General features: G+C 42.5%; 1 protein-coding gene across 1 annotated transcript; it reads left to right on the forward strand.

Annotated features, from left to right (window-relative positions):
- Positions 1 to 353: 353 nt before the first annotated feature.
- Positions 354 to 22,937, forward strand: TMEM179 (transmembrane protein 179). Its single transcript, XM_034770299.1, has 4 exons — positions 354 to 657; positions 10,509 to 10,646; positions 12,418 to 12,496; positions 21,471 to 22,937. The coding sequence occupies exons 1-4, from the start codon at positions 356 to 358 to the stop codon at positions 21,648 to 21,650; spliced, it is 699 nt and encodes a 232-aa protein (XP_034626190.1). The 5' UTR covers positions 354 to 355; the 3' UTR covers positions 21,651 to 22,937.
- The last annotated feature ends 505 nt before the right edge of the window (positions 22,938 to 23,442 follow it).

Below are 23,442 nucleotides of genomic sequence, written 5' to 3' on the forward strand. Positions count from 1 at the left end.
GGGATCTGCAGGGCTCAGCGCCCTACGCTGGCTGGGTGCAGACCGGGGGTTGCAGCCCCGTTGCACCGGGCGGAGGCCGGCTCCGGCTGCCAGCGGTGCCAGGGCAGCGGCTACACCTGCTCTGGAGTCTAGGGGGGGGGGAGCCGACACGGGCCGGAGGGGCGGCTGCGCCGGAGCCCGGGGGGCCTAGGAGAAGAGGCTGGGCTCGCTGCGGAGCTGGGTGGCGCAGCCTGGCCGCGGCTCCCGGCCTCCTGCGCTCAGCCCGGAGGAGGGGTCCCCAGCGCGCATCCTCCCCCCTGCTCCCCGCCTCCCGGCCGGCTGCGGCAGGCTCCCGCCCCAGTGCCCGGCTGCCGCCATGGCGCTGAGCAACCTGCTCTTCGCCCAGTGCGTCGGCTACTTCCTGGCCTTCCTCTGCAGCTTCGTGGTGGTGGTGCCGCTGTCCGAGAACAGCAACGACTGCCACGGCCGCTGCCTGCTCTTCACCGAGGGCATGTGGCTCAGCGCCAACCTGACGGCGGAGCGGCAGCGCTTCACCGTGCAGGAGTGGGGGCCCCCGGCCGCCTGCCGCTTCAGCGTCTTCGCCGGGCTGCTCTCGCTGCTGCTGGCCGCCGCGCAGGCCTGGCGGACGCTCTTCTTCCTCTGCAAGGGCCACGAGGAGTAAGTAACGGGGTGGGTTGGGGGACCCCCCCAGAACCTGCCAGAGACTGAGCCCCCCCCCATCCTGCCCCCACCCGCCAGGACCTGAGCCCCCAGGACCTGCCCCCACCCGCCAGAACCTGAGCCCCCAGGACCTGCCCCCACCCGCCAGAGACTGAGGCCCCCCCATCCTGCCCCCACCCGCCAGAACCTGAGCCCCCAGGACCTGCCCCCACCCGCCAGGACCTGAGCCCCCCAAACCTGCCCCCCAACTAGCCCCCTCAGAACCAACCTCCCCAAAGCGGCCACCTGCCAGAACCTGCGCCCCCCCAAACCTGCCCGCTGCCAGAACCTGCACCCCTCAACTTGTCCTCTCAGAACGAGCCCCCCAAACCTGCCCCCTGCCAGAACCTTAGCCCCCCCAAACCTGACCCCCATGCCTGAGCCGGCCCCCCCATCTGCCAGCACCCATCCCCAGCCGGCTGAGCAGCCCAGCAGCTGCAGGGCCAAGGCAGGGAAGGGGGCATAGGGAGAGGGCGGCTATGCTCTGCCTCAGTGCGGGGACAGCCAGCGCCCAGCAGTGCCCCCCACATACCTACATTGTCCTGCCAGGGGTGGTGGTGAACAGGGGGCACCAGGAAACAAGGTGTTAGCTGGGATCTGACACTTCCGCCTGGAGACTTCCATCTAAGCTTTTGCCTTCCCATTAAGGGCGTGACTTTGGGTGTCAGGTGGGACTCCTTTATTTATGGCATCGACAACTTAACTGGAGCAGGGTCAATCCTTCAAGAAGTTTCGCTTTATACTTGATGCTGCTAGGCAAGGCTGAGGGCTTCTTAGGGATGCTCTAGCCTGCCATACTTTGACCCCTTTAGGGTCGGTTGGCAAGGGGGTGGGACTAATTCAGGGAGAACAGGGGTTTAAGAAGCTGGCTAAGCCCCCAGAGGAGCAGCAAACAGAATTTGGTGGGGGAGTTTGAAGGGTCCGTGAGAGCCAGATACACCTGATAAACATTCTCCAAATTTAGGCCAATAATGCTCCCCTCCAAGAACAAACAAAACCCTGCAAAAGTAAAAAGAATGCAGGCAGAAGTCCAGCAGCAGAGTGGGGCCTACCCAATTTATTGCGCTGAATGCAACATGAACGATTATCTGTCTTGTGGGCAGGTGGTATACATGTGCATTTGGCTCAAAGAGCTCATGGCCCTCAGAGACCCAATATGGGCTCTTGAAACCAGAGTGACTGAACTAGTGGAGCTAAGGGAGATAGAGAGGTACATAGATGAGACTTCCAGGGACACAGCACAGCGATCCCACCCCCAGTTTGACAGGCTCTGTGCTGCTGAGGAGGATGAACGTCTTGGGGAAGGAGAACATCAAGCTGGAGCAGAGGGAAATAATCCCAGAGCTGGGACCTTCCTTCCAGATGATGTCATGGTATCCTCTCACACTGAGGATATCTTTCCAGGGGAGGGGACCACAGTTATTAGGAAGAGACAGGTAATATTAATGTGGGATTTGATTATTAGAAATATAGATAGTTGGGTTTGTGATGCCCGGGAGAACTGCATGGTGAATTTTCTGCCGGATGCGAAGGTTGCAGACCTCTCGAGACATCTAGACAGACTTACGTGCAGTGCTGGGGAGGAGCCGGTGGCCGTGATACATGTAGGTATCAGTGACATAGGGAAAGGTAGAAAAGAGGTACTGGAGGCCAAATTTAGACTGCAAGGTAAGAGATTAAGTCCCATGGCAGCATTCTCTGAAATGTGTCCGGTACCATGCGCAGGGCCAGTTAGACAGGCAGAACAACAGGGTCTCAATACGAGGATGAGAGTGTGTTTGGAAGAAAGATTTAGGTTTATTAGGAATTGGGGGACCTTTTGGGAAAGGAGGAGCCTATACAGAAAGGATGGGCTCCACCTAAACCAAAATGGAACCAGATTGCTGGCATGTAAAATTAAAAAGATCATAGAGGACTTTTTAAACTGAGGGTACGGATAAAGCTGACAGATGCAGAGAAGTAAACAGCTGGGATAGACACATCCTGTAGGGGAGGATCTATTAAAGGGATACTCTATATCCCAGTAAAGAGGAGAGGATAGAAGTTGATAAAGTACAGGTAGGAACTGAAGAGAAACAAACAAAAAAGAGTCCCATTCAATTACATCACATGAAGGCAGACAACTAAATATTGACAAATTTTATAAGTTCTTGTATACAAATGCAAGAAGTCTATATACTAAGATGGGTAAACTTGAGTACCTGGTGTTAAATGAGGATATTGATAAATAGGCATATCAGAAACTTGGTGGAAGAATGATAATGGGACATTGTAATGTCAGGGTACAAAATATATATGATTACAGAGCAGATTGCATTGGTGGGGGAGTGGCACTATATGTGAAAGAAAGCATGGAATCAAATATAGTAAAAATCTTAAATGAATCAAACTATACCATAGAATCTCTATGGATAGAAATTCCATGCTTGAATAAGAATATAGCACTAGGAATATACTATTAACCACCTGACCAGGATGGTGATGGTTATTGTGAAATGCTCAGGGAGATTAGAGAGGCTACAAAAACAGAAAATCTAGTAATAATGGGGGATTTCAACTATCCCCGTATTGACTGGGAACATGTCATCTCATGATGGGATGCAGAGATAAAATTTCTAGATATCAATAATGACTGCTTCTTGGAGCAACTAGTCTAGGAACCCACAAGGGGAGAGTCAATTCTTGATTTAGTTCAAAGTGATGCACAGAATCTGTTCCAAGAGGTGAATATAGCTGAACCACTTGGTAACAGTGACCATAATGTAATTAAATTTAACATACTTGTAGGGAGGAAAATGCCAAAGAAACCCTCCACATTAACATTTAACTTCAAAAAGGGGAACTACACAAAATTAAGGAGACTAGTTAAACAGAAATTAAAAGGAATAGACACAAGAGTGAAATGTCTGCAAGTGGCATGGAAACTTTTTTAAAACACCATAATCGAGGCTCAAACTATAAGTATAACCAAATTAAAAATCAAAAAACAAAAAACAGTCAGAGGGTCAAAAAAAAAAAAAAGTGAGGGAGATTCCCACATATGAACCATTCTTTTTAGGTGACAAATCTGAGGGAACTATCCCAGATTGAGCTGTCAAGAGAGGAGGTTTGGGAACAAATTGATACATTAAACAGTAACACCAGGACGAGATGGTATTCACCCTAGAGTTCTGAGGGAACTCAAATATGAAATTGCAGAACTACTATTTGTGGTATCTGATCTATTGCTTAAATCAGCCTGTTTACCAGATGACTGGCAGATAGCGAATGTAATGCTGACTTAAAAAAAAAAAAAGGCTCCGGAGGTGAACTTAGCAATTACAGGCTGGTAAGCCTAATATCAGTACCAGGAAACTTGGTTGAAACCATAGTAAAGAACAGAATTCTCAGACACGTAGATGATCATGGTATGTTAGGGAAGCGTCAACATGGCTTTTGTAAAGGGAAATTATGCCTTATCAATCTATTAGAATTCTTTGAGGGGGTCAACAAACATGTGGACAAGTGTACTTGGACTTTCAGAAAGCCTTTGACAAAGTTCCTCACTAAAGGCTTTTAAGCAAAGAAAGCTGTCATGGGATAACAGGGAAGATCCTCTCATGGATCATGTAAAGTAATGCATATTGGAAAAAATAACCCCAACTATACATACAATATGATGGGGGCTAATTTAGCCACAACGAATCACGAAAAAGATCTTGGAGTCATCGTGGATAGTTCTCTGAAGACGTCCATGCAGTGTGCAGAGGCGGTCAAAAAAGCAAACAGGATGTTAGGAATCATTAAAAAGGGGATAGAGAATAAGACGGAGAATATATTATTGCGCTTATATAAATCGATGGTATGCCCACATCTTGAATACTGTGTACAGATGTGGTCTCCTCATCTCAAAAAAGATATACTGGCATTAGAAAAGGTTCAGAGAAGGGCAACTAAAATGATTAGGGGTTTGGAACGGGTCCCATATGAGAAGAGATTAAAGAGGCTAGGACTTTTCAGCTTGGAAAAGAGGAGACTAAGGGGGGATATGATAGAGGTACATAAAATCATGAGTGATATGGAGAAAGTAGATAAGGAAAAGTTATTTACTTATTCCCATAATATAAGAATTAGGGGCCACCAAATGAAATTAATGGGCAGCAGGTTTAAAACAAATAAAAGGAAGTTCTTCTTCACACAGCGCACAGTCAATTTGTGGAACTCCTTGCCTGAGGAGGTTGTGAAGGCTAGGACTATAACAGTGTTTAAAAGAGAACTGGATACATTAATGGAGGTTAAGTCCATTAATGGCTATTAGCCAGGATGGGTATGGAATGGTGTCCCTAGCTTCTGTTTGTCAGAGGGTGGAGATGGATGGCAGGAGAGAGATCACTTGATCATTACCTGTTCTGTTCACTCCCTCTGGGGCACCTGGCATTGGCCACTGTTGGTAGACAGAATACTGGGCTAGATGGACCTTTGGTCTGACCCAGTACGGCCGTTCTTATGTTCTTATGATCAGTAACCGGTTAAAAGATAGGAAACAAAGGGTAGGAATAAAGGGTCAGTTTTCATAATGGAGGAAGATAAATAAAGGGTCCAGGAGCGACGGAAGCTCTGTAAAAGTGAGGGGGCCACAGGCACCCAAACCATGGCCCCACCCTCTCCCCGAGAGGCTAAGCCCTTGTGTTGCCCCTTCTCCCCAAGCCACTGTCCTCGCACTGCCCTTTCTCCCTAAGCCTCTGCCCCTTTGCCGCTTCTTCCCCCGAAGCCCCGCTCTCGCACCACCTCTTCCCCCCCCAACACTCCACTCATTCCTCTGCCCCCCGTCACTTGCCCTTATGGCTGGTAAAAAGTAGGAGGGCAGAACCTTCCCACTTTTAAAAGTAAGGGGGCCAGGGCCCCTTGGGATCTGTACTGGAACCAGTCCTGTTCAACATATTCGTAAATGATCTGGAAAAAGGGTAAACAGTGAAGTGGCTAAGTTTGCAGATGATCAAAAATTACTCAAAATAGTTAAATCCAAAGCAGACTGCAGAACGTTACAGAGGGATCTCACAAAACTGGATGACAGGGCCACAAAATGGCAGGTGAAAATCCAATGTTGATAAATGCAAATTAATGCAGATTGGAAAACCTAATCCCAACTATACATACAAAATGATGGGGTCTAAACTAGCTGTTACCACTCAAGAAAGAGATCTTGGAGTCATCCTGGATAGTTCTCTGAAAACATCCGCTCAATAGATAAAAATAGAAATAAATGCTTAAAACCCATAATCTTGCACAACTGTGAATATTTAAATAGATAACTGAAAAAACACTTAAAAATAAACATCAATATTATCTATCAATCTAGAAAGAAATAAAAATCAAATTCTGCCAAGCCTTTTTATACTGTACTTGTGAATCCTTGCAGGCATTTATAAGCATTGCTCTAGATTTACTGGTACACTCTTGCTGCCTTGTGTCACTCTGAAACCAGCCAGTTGAAACAGGTATAAGGCTGCTTTGTGCCATCAGGGCAGTGAAAAGCAGCTGGGACATTCCAGTGAATCTGACCATTTGTGTGTAACCACCAAGAATTCCAGGCACTAGAAGAACTCAGTTTAGGTGTACACACCCTCCTCCTCATTCCCCTCATCACTAAATAATATACAGTGTGTGGTCACAGCTGGTCAAAAAATTCAGAATTTTGAAACTTTTTGTTGGGGGAACAAAAGGGAATTGATTAAACTGATGAAAAAATTTACCATTTTTTCCCCATTTTTTTGACACGGTACTAGTGGTTACAGTGGTAGTTATTTATGAAAATTGTTATCTCACTATCATTTCAGTGCAAAGCTTAGCATTACCTGCAACAACAAAGTGATCAAGTTGGCACCTGATTATGTGGAATAAGAAATACACAAAGGGTACTGGAAGCAATATTTAGTTATGGAGTAAACTAAGATGTACGGAGTGAGTGGGAGGCTGTCTGTTCTAGTGGCTAGGGCACTGGATTGGGAGTCAGGAGAGTGGGGTACTGTTCCCAGCTTGCTGGAGACCTGTTGTGTGACCTTGGATAAATAATTTTTTGTGCTTCTATTTTCCCTTCCACCCTTTGTCTTGTCTTTACTTATATTGTAAACTCTCTGGGGCAGGGACTGTCTTGCTATATATTTGTTCAGTGCCTACCACAACGAAGCCTTAATCTTGGAACAGTTTACCAAGGGGCATGGTGGATTCTCCATCACTGACAATTTTTAAATCACAATTGGATATTTTTCTAAAAGATCTGCTCTAGGAAATATTTGGGAGGAGTTCTATGGCCTGTGTTATACAGGTGGGTCAGATGGGATGGTCACAATGGTCCTTGGAATCTATGAATCTTGGTTGAGACCTCAAGGTGCTACTGTAATGCAAATAATAATAGGGTTGGATATTATTCTCTGATATTCTGTGGCCACCCTTAGACTATCCAATATTAAAATATGCCCTAACAGATTTACAATAAAACAATAGCTAGCTTGCTTGGGATTGAAGCTTATCCTAAAAGATCTAAATGTAAGAGGAGACTTTTTAATACTCTTTGAAAAAAAGTATTTTTAAACAAATATCATAAACCTCAATTAGCTATACATGTTTGGTTGAATCCAGATGCATTTTATTTCCTATAGTTTAAAAACAGCTTATTTGGAAGAAACAGAACTAATAAGATTTTTAATGGTGTATTTTGGACAAGATTTTCATGATTTTTGATCTACTTCCAATTTTGGGAATTTATTTTATTTTGTTGTGCAAGTCTTTTGTTGAGATTTGTTCTTTATGAGTAGCTTTTGAAATTCTTCCATTTCAGCTGAGCATTATCCTTTGGGTAACACTATTCATAGTTAATAAAATGCTGATCTGGGTAAGAAAGGATTTGGAAGGCTGCTGGGTGTTTGAAAGCCAAGATTAGGTGTATTGTTATAATAAAATATGCAAGTCTAATACCACATAAGGTCAAAATATGGATTAAAACAGGACACCATGTAGCCTGTCTAATAAAACACGGGGAAAGGGAAGTTCCACCCCACGCCCAGATTTGTCATTGCAAATCTGAAAAGCAAATGTAGCATCCTAAGTGAGTTATGCTGTGTTAACACTGAGCAAAGGTCCATTAACATTTCAAACATACATGAGCGACTGACCCTGAAAATGGCCCTTTATTTCTGGAGAGAGAGAGGAATTTATGCTCTTTGGGCATCATAAACAATGCACATCTTTACTGTACTGATTGGAGGTTGTTCAGGAAGAAGTTCTGCAGCAGTGCTGCTGCACATGCTTGCACTTACTGAGGTTGATGAGAGCATCGCCATTGACTTCACTTGCAGGATGATTGGGCCCATGATGAATAAGAAGTGACTCCTCGTTAAAATGTGTGAGAGTATTCACCTTATTAAATAGTTTACAGAGCATCCATTGATTGTCAGTCAGAGGCATGGCATATAGCTACAAACTACTATAAACAGAAAACTAGCTGAAAATTAAGAAGAAAGACAACAGAACAGCAATGTAGATTAATGAAAGTGTTGCCCGGAAAGATGAGCCTTGCATCACACTGTTATCATTGTTTATTTGTCAAGTGCAAACGATGTGCTTGATGGCGCGTTTGTAAGATGTGAAGCTTACAGAGTTGAGCTCTGGTAGACCAACCGGAAGGAGCAAGTTTTAGAGTTGGGCCGCTCCACTGAGAACACCTTGAGTCCTAACCCCAAGATTGCACATTTAAAGACTATCAGCATCTTGAATTACACCAGAAAGTAGATGGAAAGTCAGTGCCGAACACCCAGTACGGATGTTCCGTGCTCATGCTAACTGTCTCCACTAAGTGGATGAGCCCCTGCTTTCTGCAGCAGGGGCTTGATCTAAATCAGAGTCCACTGAACTGACTGGAAAGACTCCCATTGGTCTTTGATCAGCCCCCAGCTGAAGCTTGCAGTGTCTATTTGATAAGTCAATCATTTAATTTGATAATTGACAAATAGATTTGTATATTGCCATTTCCTCTCTCCATGCAATATCACTGTAAGAGCTGGTAATGTTTAATTTTAGTAAGGGGCATGATTTAGTGAGCTAAGCGCAGGCCAGAGAGCAGGGACACCTTACTTCTAAACCTAGCTTTGTCATAGGCTCCTTTTGTGGCTTGGTCAAGTCACTTAAATTCTTTCCCTTATCCCGCTCCTCCCCCGTCCCCACAGTTTCCCTGTAAGATGGGAATAAATTTGTTTATGTGCTTAACAGGAATGTCCTGGGGATTAATTGACTTGCCCTTTAAATGCTAAGTATTAATCATTTATATTTCATTTTCTCATTATCATGAGTTAAAGCATTTAACATTTACATGTCCAATGACAGCCGGAGCCTCAATAAGAATAGAAACAGGCCATAAGTGTGAATGCTCCAAGCGACAGATCTTGTGTTTCTGGAAGACTTGCCACACTGTAGTCCTTCTCCTGAAGCTAGAAAATGTGCTGGGCCTACACTGTCCTTGATCCTCATGGACACCTCGCACTGAAAGCAATAGGAATTGCCTTTGATCTCATTGGGTGAAAATTGTCATTGGGGGCAGGATTTTATCCCTGGTATTATAAAGGGCCCAGAATTTCCTATACTGATTGTTAAGGTTCATCTCCTGTAACAGCAGCAAATAGCTCATAAGGATGAAGAATCCATCATCATTTTTCTCAAGTGTTCCATTAAACTAAACACTGAAATGCTTTTCGAGTCAGTGATCAAATCCTAACAGGCTGGATAGGTTCTGGCAAGGACAGTCCTAGTTTCTGCAAACACAGTGGGAAATAAGACACGCATGGCCTGAGGCAGACATATGTAAAGCCGTGAGAGTGGGAAAGACTGACATTTGGGCATGTCAAGGGTGTTTGGACACAAGTGATTGGGGGTGCGGGTAGATTTTATCACTGAGTGAGGGGAGGGTTAGAAGGTTTTCACCAGCTAGAGTCCATCAAGTAGTAGGGAGGGATGAACAACTCAAAGGATTCCCCCTGGTTCATTTTTAAGAATGATGCGGAGGTCCCAGCACCCATCAGCTTGGAAGGTCCTGGATGCTTACTTGGAGGAAATGTTGATGTACTGGTGTCCCCAAAAGTGTAGGATCCTATACAGAGCATATGCCTTGAGCTGGCTGTGGATTCTAAACTGCATGTCATAGCTGGTCCTATTCTAAGCTGCGATACAAGCCCAGATCCTCAACTGGTGTAAATTGACATAGGTCCATTGAAGTCAACAGAGTTTACACTACATGAGGATCTGACCTGCTATGCACACTGCATACACATGCAGAACTGAGTCCTATCCCATGCTGCTAGCAGTGTAAGTTTAGCTGATTAAAATAATTATAGTTATCAGTAGTATTTTGTTTTATTTTTAGTTTTCTTTTGCTAGGCAATTTTTGTCCCAATTGTCACTATAGTCATGAAATAATTTTAGCTCCAGTTACTATATAATTTAAGTTAATGACATTTATTTTAACAATGGTGATTTTCATCATTAGAGCTAATGAAAGCCATGCTGCGTGTGAGCAATCACACAACTTACTCTTTATGATTCAGAGTGGGCCTCCTACATTTAAAAAAAGAAAAATGTGAAAGAGCTTAAGTGATGAGCATAATAAGAACCAACATCATAATCCTTAGTCTGTCAATAGTATTAGGCGTTCTTAATTAAAGCAGATGTGTTTCAAATGGAGACTGGTATCTTTCATATGTGCCCAGTGCATGCTGCTTACAGACTGCTGATGCTGTGTTTCAGTTGTTTATGTGTTACATTTTTCTTCCCTTTTATTGCAGCTCTTTCTTTTATGCCTTCCTGAATCTGCTGATCAGCGTCTTTGTGGTTTTTGTCATCTTTATTGCTAGCACTATAGTGAGCGTAGGATTTAACATGTGGTGTGATGCTGTTACCGAAAAAGGAAGCATGCCAAATAGGTTAGTATTGAAGGAAAAATTTCCGGTTTCACATATGCACAAATAAATGTAGGTATTACCAAATATAGTTATTAAATGCATGGAAAGAAGACAAGGAAAGGTATTTAAAACCTGAAAGTCTTTTTATAAAGATATGATTTTTAGATTGGGATCAAAACAACGAATAAACCTTTGGCTGCTAGTCCACATGAAACAAAAGCATTGTATAGTTATTTCATTGATGTTTCATTGCCTATTAGAGAGTCATAGTTATATGGAAAAGCACAAGAAGGATAGCAAGAAATTAACATAAAATCTTTATAGACTGCTGTGAAAAGAAAACCTAGTTGTAATAACTCTCTAGTGAGGGAGGGAATGTGATTTAGTGATCAGAGCAGGAAACTGGGAGTCAGGGCTCCTGAGTTCCAAATCCTAGTTCGGACACTGACTCACTATAAGAACCTAAGCAAGTTATTTAGCCTCTATGTGCCTCAGTCTGCTATCTACAAAATCGGTATAAAATATTGGCCTCATAGTGATGTTGTTTACATCAAGATTCTCAGATGAAAAGCACTGTATAAGTGCAAAGTACTGATGACCAACATTATCTTAAGAGTTATAGAATATATAGTTAATAAAATAATATTTGGGTTCAGTGTAGGAGGTAGATAATAGCTTGAGATGAATTTTTCATATCAAATAAATATCAATGAAGAAATAGGAAAAAGTGACATTTTATGTCATATGATATTGAGTAACACTATTACTAGAGCATACATTTATGTTTCACATTGTCATATGTTGCAAAATGCCATAGTAAATGTTCTGTTTAGGGCTGCAACGATTAATCGAATTATTCGAATATTCGGTTAAAAATTCTGTCTCAATTATAAAAAAAAAAGAGCCTAATCGAATATTCGGATAAGAATCCAAGATGGCTGACACCACTGAAAAGGACAGAGAAGAGCCTTCAGAAATCAACCAAGAGATAGAAAGACATCCTCAAAATCCTGGGATTTTTTTCACACCACCAATAAAAGTCCGAGTTATTTGTAAAATCGGTAGGCAGCCTCTCTTTTACCATCACTATATCTTCTCCTTGCTGGTGCTTCCGAAACAAAAACACCCACACAATCCCTTCTTCTGAAGCCTTCCGTGATGATGTCAAAAGGTAATGGAGGCTCGTACACTTTGTTGCATTTAGGGGTGAAACAAACATCTGGGGTGAGCCAAATGTGTGTACTTGTGCAGGAGGTCTTGGGGTGGGCGGTAGAAAAGGAGGGTTTTAAGCATATTATTTGCATAATGAAGGTTGTGTTACACATTTCAGAAAATCAATGTTGTTCATTTACATAATTAAATATAGATTTAAAAAATAATGAAATCACTCTTTTACCTTAATGTGAGAGGAAATTGGCAAGCAGCCCAGTTATGGCAATAATTGGAAGCTTATTTGATAGAATATTCAACTGCTTACGCTTTGAAGCCTTTATTCTGGTATTACTGTTTAGGATAATGGAAACTGATTAGGACTATTGAACAGTTTGTTCTGGGAGTGGACATAACAAAAGAAGCCTATACTTATTTCAAGGGGAGCAGAATAATCTTTCTGATGGCGACATTGTTATACCTATATTGTTTATAGCTATGATCTTTTGTTTTTATTTAGAAAATCATTCTAGCGAGGGCAGTTCTTAAGTGGCTACTTCATCTTATGCTTGGCCTGTTTATTTGGAATCTCTGAAATAATTTTCTTTTTTCCCCCCCCCCCCCAAATGCTGCCTTCTTGTAGCTGTGAAGAACTACAGGATATAGATCTTGAACTGAATTTAGAAACCTCTGCCTTCTATGATCAGTTTGCTATTGCACAGGTAGGTCAGAACAAGATACAAGAATGTTTCAGTTCATTAGCCATTTGGACATGGACCTGATGCCACTGGTACTGAGCTACTGAAATCAATGGACGTGTTTCCATTGACTTCAGTAGGTGCTGGGTTGGATCCATAGTGATGGGCATGGTTTTTTTGTAAAAATTAAAAATAGATAGCTTCAGATGTGGACTTGTACTTATGCTTTTACTGCTCATTACTGAAATGTAGCTGTCTCAGCAAGGCTCAATCCTGCAAAATGCTGAACACTTTGGCCCCTATCCAGCAAAATATTTAGTCTGGGATTTTTCCAAGGAGCCTATGGGAATTAAGTACCCAACTCCCACAGACTTGTGTTGGGATTTGGATGCTTACCTCCTTTATCCCTCCTTCCCCCCTTAAATATATCAGCCTTAAGCAGTGCTTAATTTGAAGAATGTGCAGTCCCATTGACTTGAGTGGGACTTCTTTAGTGCTTAAAGTTAAGCATGTGCTCAAGTGTTGTGGTGGATTGGACCAGAGGAGTCGGCACCTTGCAAAGTCAAACCCTCAATAAGTTTTTCATAAGACCATATAAATGGCCATACTGTGTGTCACACTAATGGTCCATCTAGCCCAGTGTCCTATCTCTGACAGAGCCAGATGCTTCAGAGGGAATGAACAGCATTGGGCAATTTCAAGTGATCCACCCACTGTCGTCCAGTCCCAGCTTCTGGGACACCCGGAGCATGAAATTGCATCCCTGACCATCTTGACTAATAACCGCTGATGGACCTATCCTCTATGAACTTATCTAATTCTTTTTTCAACCCAGTTATACTTTTCGCCTTCACAACATCTATGGGAAACAACTGGCATAGGTTGACTGTGAATTGTGTGAAGAAGCACTTTTTTTTGTTAGTTTTAAACTTGCTGCCTGTTAATTTAATCAGGTGACCACTAGTTGTTGTGTTATGTGAAGGAGTAAATAATACTTCCCTATTCACTTTCTCCACACCATTCATGATTTTATAGACTTATATCAAATCCCCCTTAGTCATCTCTTTTCTAAGTTTAGCAGTCCCAGTCTTTTTAATTTATCTTTGTATGAAAGTTGTTCCATACCCCTAATTATTTTTGTTGCCCTTCTCTGTACTTTTTCCAATTAGAATATCTTTTATGAGATGGGCTGACCAGAACTCACACAATATTTAAGGTGTGGATTTACCATAGATTTATACAGTGACATTATGATATTTTCTGTCTTCTTATCTATCCTTTTCCTAATTATTATGGACAATCAGTTAGCTTTTGACACTGCACATAGGGTGAATGTTTTCAGGGAACTATCCATGATGGACTTCAAGATTTCATTCTTGAGTCGTAACAGCTAATTTAGACCCCATAATTTTGTATGTATAGGTGGGATTATGTTTTCCAATATCCATTACTTTTCACTTTTCAACACTGAATTTTAAAACAATGTAATTGAAAGATCCCATTGCATCTTAATTTCAAGGGAGTCCCTTGGGTATTCCTACTCGAGAGAAAATTTGGATGAACTCCTTTGCTATCATCTTGGACATCATGTTTCTCTGGGGTATGGCTTCCGGGTGATGAGTAGTGTAGTCTAGAATCATGAGCATGCATTGATGTCCCTGGGCCAACTTCTCCAGTGGGCTATAAGGTCCATCACTATCCTCTCAAATGGGACTTTAATAATCTGTAGGGGTACTGAGGTTGTGGACCTTGCAATTGGCATTCAGGGCAGGAGGTGCAATAGCGTCAGACCTCCATGTGGACTCTTGACCAAGAGAACCTTCATAGGATTCTGTCTAGGGTTTTACCCACTCCTAAATGTCCCCCAAACAAATGATTCTGGGATAGGTCTAATACTGCCCTTTGGTATCCTCAAGGTACTAGCAGATGCTTCAGTTCTTGCTCCTATAGTCAGAATATTCTGTATAGTAAGTCCTTTTCATCACAAAACATGGCCCTGGGCCTTTGGCTTTCCCCTATACTGGGACCCCACTCACTTTGATGACTTCCTTTCTAATATTGTGGTACAGAGCATCATTGACTTGGTCCTGTCCAAAATTCTTGTATGAGGGACTGATATGTCCAAACTAAAGGGGGGGCTATTTCTGTTTCACCCCCAGTATTGGTCTCAGTTGAATTGGGCCCAGCCTCAAGTTCATTAACTATCTGAGTTGCCTCCCTGCCTGCTGGATGAGACTGCTTACCCACGAACACCACCTTTGATTCTGGGCCAAGATTTTGGTCCCCATTCTTTTGTCTGCCCTCCTTTCCTGTTTAATCTTCTGGGACTTCCCAGTTGCTGAAAATAAGTGCCGGGCTAAAGGGCTAAATAATAGAAAATGAGAAGTGGGCTATTTTATGTGGCCATGATATCAGCTCCACGATTATTGCTTTCCTCCAACCCTTCCATTGGGAGTAGATGTCTGGGAAGTCTTGTCCTCTGAGTGCAGTATATAGAAGATTAGGGATTACTCCCACTGTCACTTTTGTTGTGTTTCCCTGAACCTCTATTTGTATGGGAATAGCTGGGTAGTAATTAACTGCCCCATGTATGCAGGTTAATCCCATGCATTTGGCTGGAGACAGCTGGTTCCACCCCACCAGTTTCCCAGAGACAAGCGTAACTGCACTTCCTAAGTCTACTAACACAATGGTCTCTGTACCATTCATTCTAACTGGCCACGTAGATAGTGTATGGTGTATACGTGTATAGTGACTCCTTTTCACTGTCACCCAGACTACACTGCATGGGCCTCTCAATGTTAGGACATTGAACTGCTATATGCCCTAGTTCCTCACAAGCATAACATCAATACACAGCCTGGGATATCCTCCTATTGTTTGAGCCATTAGGTCTTATCCCGTGGCCTTCTCTTGCCAGTTCCCCAAGTCCCTTCATGCCCTCAGGCCACTCTTTGGCATCCCTCCTCCCCAACATAATTGTATTTGAACTTCCGGAAGTCTGGGCCTTCGGGACTGGGATTGACCTCTTGGTCCAGCACAGATCTTATCCAGTAGTCCAAGAAAGCTCTCGGGCCATTGAATGCCTCGCTATGAGGGCGACCAAATCATCATAAGAGGAAGGATCATTTTGGCCAACCCACCCTCATAGGTTTTGGTGGTAGTCGTCTCATGAATCTGTCCAAAATCAAGAGTACTTTTCTATACCGTGGGTCTCGTGACACAGCCACTTCTGCATTAGGTGGATCAGGTTGAACAGTTGTGATCTTGATGCTTTGCTCTCCCAGTACCTCCACTCATGGAATCTCTGGGCTCTTACGACTGTAGTCACTCAGGATCTTGCAAGTATTTTAGTTTTCAACTGGGAGTAGTCTTTAGCAGCTTCCACTGCAATTACATAGTAGGCCTTCTGGACCTTTCCACACAGGAAAGGAGCGAGGATACTGGCTCACTGGTACCGGGGCCAGGCCTCACTTAGGGCTGTTCTTTCAAACATGAGGAGATATGCCTCAATATCCTCTGTCATAATCTTTTGTAGATAACTGCTGGCCTTTAGGGATCATATTCCATCATGGCCACCTCCCAGAGTGGCCAGGGCTTTCAGTTGTCTTACTACCTCTTGTAGGGTTGCTCGGTCCTGTTCCTCCTGAATCATCAGTAATTGATTTGTTTCTTGTATTTATACAGATTCCTGCTGAGTGGCCATCTGGACTCTGATAGCCATTGGTTTTACCACAGTGGCCTACACCAGTACCTTCATCATGTCATCCATTCTTGAGCATTATCTGTCTTGCCCTTGGGTTAGTCCACTGCATCAAATCCCACTCCTGACACCATGTGTGGCAAGACACCTCCCTTGCCTTGTCAGCCTCAGAGTTTCTCCCTCTGGTGATGGGGGCCTGGAGTATATCAATCCTGCTCCGGAGGTTATTAATTCTTCACTTTGGTTTATTTTTTCAGTGTTTACAAGGTGGGCATTAGGGTAGGCCTCTTAAGCAAAAAACAAACAACACAAAAGAAATACATTTCCTTGCCCCCTCCCTGGGGTGTTGCCTTATTACGCAGACTTCTAGTTGCTACCCCTTCCCCAAGCAGAAGTTAACTTGGTTGTTTCCCATATAGGGAGGAGAACAGACTTCCACCTAGGAGAAGCCTTTTCTCCATGCTGCCCTTAACCCTACTGCAGCTTGTTTTTCATCTCTCCTGCCTCTCACCAGAAGAGGGGGTTTTAAAGGTCACCGGCAGACTCAGGTGTCTCTCATTAACCTGAGATAATCTCTTTTTAGTTCATAGGGAAAGGGGCCTTCACCATTTTAGGGTTGACATACCTGCCTTCCACCACTCTCTTACAGCTGTCAGGTCTGACTTTGGCAGAGACCATAACCTAGTTAAGAAAAGTGGTTAAGGAACCTTAATGACGTTCTGCCAGCTATTGGCCTGATTCACCATTGCATTACTCCAACATCGGCATTGCCAGACTGAAGCCAACTCAAGATCCATCTTGCCCAGGATCCTGTCTCTGACAGTGGCCAATACCAGATGCTTCAGAGGAAGATGTAAGAACTCCACAGTTACCATTGTGGGGTAAACTGACCCCCACATAAATCTCCTCCTGGTCTCTAATAGAGATTGACTTAAGCCCTGAAGTGCAAGGTTTAATATTTCTTCCAAAATGTCCATTAACATTAACTATGGTAACTCTGGATATTCTTTATCGCCATATAAATGGCCATTCCTTTTTTGAATCTTGTCACGGTTTTGGCCTCGATGGCTTTCTGTGACAATGGTTCCAGTTTAATCATAGAATCGAGAGGTCATCTAGTCCAGTCCCCTGCACTCATGGCAGAACTAAGTATTATCTAGACCATCCTTGACAGGTGTTTGTCCAACCTGCTCTTAAAAACCTCCAATGATGGAGATTCCACAACCTCCCTAGGCAATTTGTTCCAGCGCTTAGCCACCCTGATGGTTAGAAAGATTTTCCTAATGTCCAACCTAAACCTCCCTTGCTGCAATATAAATTGAAGAACATTGCTTCTTGTCTTATCCTCAAGAACAATTTTTCTCCCGCCTTCTTGTAGCAACCTTTTAGAAGCATTTGAAAACTAATATCATGTCCCCTCTCAGTCTACTTTTACCCAGACTAAACAAATCCATTTTTTTTCAGTCTTCCCTCATAGGTCATGTTTTCTAGACCTTTAATCATTTTTGTTGCTCTCCTCTGGACTTTCTCCAATTTGTCCAAATCTTTCCTGAAATGTGATGCCCAGAACTGGACACAGTACTCCAGTTGAGACCTAATCAGCGCAGAGTAGAGCGGAAAAATTACTTGTCATGTCTTTCTTACAATGTTCCTGCTAATACATCCCAGAATTATGTTTGCTTTTTTTGCTACAGTGTTATACTGTGGACTCATATTTAGCTTGTGATCCACTATGATTCCCAGATCCCTTTCCGCAGTACTCCTTCTTCGGCATTCATTTCCCATTTTGTATGTGTTTAGCTGATTGTTCCTTCCTAAATGGAGTACTTTGCATTTGCCCTTATTGAATTTCATCCTATTTACTTCAGACCATTTCTCCAGTTTGTTCAGATCATGTGTTGTGTGAGAAACTATTTCCTTTTATTGGTTTTGAATTTCCCACCTTTTAATTTCACTGACTATTCCCTTGTTACTGAGTCACGAGCCAGAGAAACAGAAGTTCCTGATCTACCTTCTGTAGACTATTCATTATTTATCATATCCTTGCTGTCTGGCTCTTTTGTAGGGTAACAATCACAATCTTTTCAATCTCATTCAATGAGTTTTTTCATACCCTTGACCATTCTCATCTCAAGTTTTATGTGATGTAACCCTGTTGAAATCAATGGAGTTACATGGGCTTAAAACAGGAGTAATACAATGGTGAATCAGGCCTTACATTTTTATAATTTTCTTTTCATTGTAATAGCCTCTTGGAAGCTTGTAAAATATTTTCTCCCCCTACCAACTTTATCGTTCCTCTTTGGCCAATATTTTGTTTTGCCAGGGTTCCAGTGCAGGAAAAACAAATGCGAACTAGCTGCTACTGCAGGGGTTGGCGACGTTTGGCACGTGGCTCGCCAGGGTAAGCACCCTGGCGGGCCGGGCCAGTTTATTTACCTGCTGACGCAGCAGGTTCAGCCGATCGTGGCCCCCACTGGCTGTGGTTCGCCATCCCGGGCCAATGGGGGTGGCGGGAAGCCACAGCCAGCACATCCCTCGCCTGCGCCGCTTCCCCACCCCTGTGCTATTGTGTCACATCTATTTATCTATTCTGTGCTCATCGTCATAGTCTATGACTGGCCACTCGGACAAAAAGTCATAAATCCTGTCTTAGGAAAGTCAGTGGGGGCTCTGACCATTCACTTTAAGGTGAGCACAACTCTGGGAACAGTGTTTGTTATTAATTTTTCAGTCAGAGATTAAAAATCATCTGGGTGGTTTAGTCCTCTTAAATGACTACGATGTTAATATAGTACAAATTCTGGTCCTATAAATACCAATTCTGCTGTGTCTGCATTTTCCTTACGTAGGTGTAATTTCATTGTGTTTCCTGTGCTATATATTATTGTCTTCACCAGGGGTCATGTCCAGCCATAATTGTGTGTGTGATGTTCCCTTCACTGCCAGTGGAAGGGTAGTATAGAAGTATATGGTAGGATATGACTGAGTAAACTGGAATTATATACCCAGCTGCTGACACCGGGGGCATTATGGACAAATTATGTGCAGGGGGAAACCTTCTTTTGACTATAATAGGGAACGGTGCAAAAAAAAATATTCTGCCAACATATATAGAGCTCATGTGGGAGGAAAGTTTACTTTGTAGTAGTACATAGGAGAACTAGCCCCAAACAATCTGGTTCTAATTCCCACTACTGACTTACCAGGGGCAGCCTATGCTGCGTTAACTACTGCACATGCATGAATGAGGAGTGAAGGTGCATCTGCCAGATTCTTTTATGCTGACGAAAGAAAACACAATTTCAGAGCACAGAACTGATAGTGTGTAAGGAAACCCTGAAGTAGATCATGTGAAAAAAGATCCCAGTGGGGAACAAATCCCCGCAGTGCTATCTGTTAGTATCGTATGGTACATTAAGTAGAGCTTCAGCCAGGGCCAGCTCCAGGTTTTCTGCTGCCCCTCCTTCACTCCCTCTCTTCCTCTTCGGCGGCACTTCAGCGGCAGCTCAAAGAGGAAGAGAGGGACTGAAGGACCCGCCGCCAAATTCCCACCGAAGACTCGGACGGGCCGCCCCTTTGTATTGGCCGCCCCAAGCACCTGCTTCCTTAGCTGGTGCCTGGAGCCGGCCCTGGCTTCAGCAGAGCCAGCTGGTGGGTTTTCCTTTGGCCACCGTGATAATGGTTCTTCAAGGCAAGTAGAGCAAGAATGGCCATCCTTAATGGTCCAGGAAAACAGGTCGTTGTATAGCACACTGATGGCTCAATACAGCTGTCCATACCCAAGCACCACTCTCAGGGAATACATTGGGAATGTTTCCTGAATAAAAATTACAGAGTTGGGCACTGGGTAAACTTTGCAAGGAGAAACTAACCAGTCTGATGACAAAGTTGGATCGCTGGCATTTAAATACCATTCAGCTGGTTCTAGCTTGTCCAGAACTTTTCTTTGATCTTCACGCATTAACTGAATTATGCTAGATTTATCTAGAATCTTTCGTGCTGAGTAAGTCTCAAAAGGCATAGAAGAGCCACTTAATGCAGACTTAAGTCTATGTTGAGACCATTTAAGAGAGTGCTACAATTTTGATGTTGCACTAATGACAGGAAAACGGATATGAGATATTACAAATTAGCCCAAATGAATGAGATTTTAACACCTCATTCCATATCTTTTTATATAACTTATTTCATTGCTATTTTTAAAGACATTTTATATTGGTGGACTGAGATGTAAATGAGGACAAAAACATGTGGGAGATTTTCAAAAGTGTGTTAAGGGTCTAATTATTTGTCAGGGATTAATACAGCATAATACAGAAAGGAAGGTTAATACATTGCCAATGAATCTGGAAGACAGAAGTGCAGCTGGTGAGACTCAAAGATTTTGTGCTTACCCTGCTTGTATTTATATCTGACTCAGAGAAGCTTCACAATTTTCTCTATATTACTTTAACCTACCACTCATTTCTTATCTGTCTTCTCTGACACATTTTTTGAAGACACCAAGATGTCAATAATTGACTGTACCTGACTGTACATTTGTAAGTTTTAATGTAGAATACATCTTAAATTCTGACAGGTTTTACACAGCCCCTCCACAAAAATAGGAGAGAGATTGCAACAGTTTCTTCATTTTGTTTTGATCATAGCATTCCAAAAGTCAGCAAGACTTTAAAGACATTCTGCACCAGCTATAGCTTGGTACAGAGGGCATGTTAGCTAACTATCAAGAAAATTGTTTGTCTTGCCCTGTCTCTCTGGAATGTCTCTGTACCTAACACTGAAATTAGAACACTTCACATCTCCCCTTGATTTAACATAAGTAAAGAGCATTTTGAAAGGAGCTTAACATAAATGCAATTCATACACAAACATATGTGATATATATAGTAATATTGTATATGATATTGGCTAACACTGTAGATCTTACAGACCTTCTCTTATCTGGTTCCATACACACTTTACTAGACACAGAGGGTTGATGGTAGCCAAATACAGCACAAATACCTAAAGGTTTAATGTGTTGAGTGTGTTTCACAAGATATAGTAGTAATCATATTATATAGGCTTATCATTGTTATTGTTATTTTTTTTTACTCTTACTTTTATAGTAAATGTAAAGGGGTTTACCAACCTGAAAAGTCTGAGAAACAATGGGCTAGATCATCCGCTGGTGTAAACTGGCACAACTCTATTGAAGTCCATCCAGATGAGGATCTGGCCTTAAAATGAGGGTTGGATTTATCTTGACAACACAACATTAATCTCTCTGCCATCTCTTTTCCTGCCTAGTTTGGTCTCTGGGCTGCCTGGCTGACTTGGCTGGGAATTACCATTTTGGCCTTCCTGAAGGTTTATCACAACTACAGGCAGGAAGATCTGCTAGACAGCCTGATCCATGAGAAGGAGCTGCTGTTAGGACGATCCTCTTCACGAACCTTTTTGCAGGATGAGAAAAGTGGCATGATCTAATGTGTAAGCCACTCGACGGTGCAGGTTGTAAATTTTATAATTCATTATCACAAGCTGAAATCAAGAGAATTGGTGAGTGTGTGAAATCATTGCTTTCCTGAACTGAAATTTAATTTAGAATTACAGTCCTTTAATGAAAAATTGTCAGAAGCCATATTTGTGTTAGGATATAGACAATGAACTGTATGATACAATAGACTTACTTTCCTGTACATACTGGGAGCAGAACTAACTATGCCTGTGTATGAAGATGGTTGTCGCTGTCAGGGTTCTAGCATGCTTTTCCTGATTATTGAGGGAAGGATGTTTTCTGAGAACTGTGGTAGCAAAACCTTGCTAAAGACCACCCCTGTAATGTAGTTTGTAGCATGATTTTAACATTGTTCTAGCTAGCACTGTTCTGACCTATGTATGGACAGGGCCTTTGCTACCCCCAAATTTGTTGTATACATACAAAATATTGACAGCAATTTTATAATCCCTGCTCCCATTGATTTGATCACTTTAGAACATATGGAGCTGTGTACCTGACTATATACTTAATGTTACATAGAGTGAAATTCATACAATGACAGGTTATTACAGCATCTTAAACATACTGTATATTTTTGGAGGGATCATAGAGCCTATTTATATTTATGTTTCATCTTAGACTTTGGCATGGCAAGCATTTATTACTGCTTTGTAAAATGTAGTCTAGCGGGCAGTAACTGCAGCTTGCATAATAAGAGATTAATCTTAATATATTATATTAATGCTTGCTCATTCATATATGTAATTTGATCCCTAGTACTATATACTATTCAACTTCAAGTATTAGAGTTTCCTTGTGCTATTTATCTCAAACAGGATATGTTAAATTATTATAAATAGCTGCATAGTCTGTAGATGTATGAATGTCTCTATCAGTATAGTAAACTGTAAAAACTGCTCAGTAATCATATAGCTGGTTCTTTTATGAACTGGGCTATTTTCCCCCGCATTGGCCAGGGGCCTTTAATAGCTGCTCCAATACTCAGTATTGCTACCGTGAAAAGGGAAAAGAGCCATTTACTTTATGAAGTCCACTAGGGACTTTGCTATTGCTCTTGATTTTACACAGAAAGTGCTCAGATGCTAGGATAATGGGTGAGATTATAAAACCCTACAATATATCAAACAATTAGGAACATAGATAATTCAAAGGGCAGTGGAATTATTATGCTTAAGAATGAATGCCTTGCTAGTATATAGAGAGACAAGATGGACGAGGTAATATCTTTTATTGGACCAACTTCTGTGGGTGAAGAGACAAGCTTTTGAGTTTACACAGAGCTCTTCTTCAGGTCTGAAAAAGCCTGAAGAAAAGCTCTGTTTAAGCTTGAAAGCTTGTCTCTCTCTCTCTTACCCACCTTGTCTTTCTATTATCCTGAGACCAGCATGGCTACAATAACACTGCAAACAATAATTGCTAGTATATAGGACTATAGTCATCAGGTACAATAGGAATCTGAGGCCCCAGTTTAGCAAAGTGCTTAAGCAAATGCTTAATTTTAAGCATACGACTAATCCCACTGACTTCTGAAAACTGCTGAATCAATCTAAAGGCACAAAAATCACCCAGTTACAATAGTTCTGTTGCACAGATTTTGCTGTGTTTTTGAGCATCTAAGATTTTATGTATGGACTAACGGCCAAACGGTTCCCATTTGTGGGAAAAACCTATGTAGGGGATGTGAAACTCTGTGAATTGTTCAATCAGGGGAGCTGGCTCTTGGAACTTGCACATCATAGAGTTCCAGACCATTTCCAG

The sequence above is a fragment of the Trachemys scripta genome, chromosome 4 (genome assembly GCF_013100865.1).
Source record: "Trachemys scripta elegans isolate TJP31775 chromosome 4, CAS_Tse_1.0, whole genome shotgun sequence".
Classification (NCBI taxonomy): Eukaryota; Metazoa; Chordata; order Testudines; family Emydidae; genus Trachemys; species Trachemys scripta.

What these genes read in the sequence shown, in the direction of transcription:
- TMEM179 (XM_034770299.1), top strand. Translation starts at nt 356, where the DNA reads ATGGCGCTGAGCAACCTGCTCTTCGCCCAGTGCGTCGGCTACTTCCTG. An exon ending in CTCTGCAAGGGCCACGAGGA is followed by an intron (nt 658 to 10,508) that starts GTAAGTAACGGG and finishes CTTTTATTGCAG; the next exon opens with CTCTTTCTTTTATGCCTTCC. An exon ending in ATCAGTTTGCTATTGCACAG is followed by an intron (nt 12,497 to 21,470) that starts GTAGGTCAGAAC and finishes TTTCCTGCCTAG; the next exon opens with TTTGGTCTCTGGGCTGCCTG.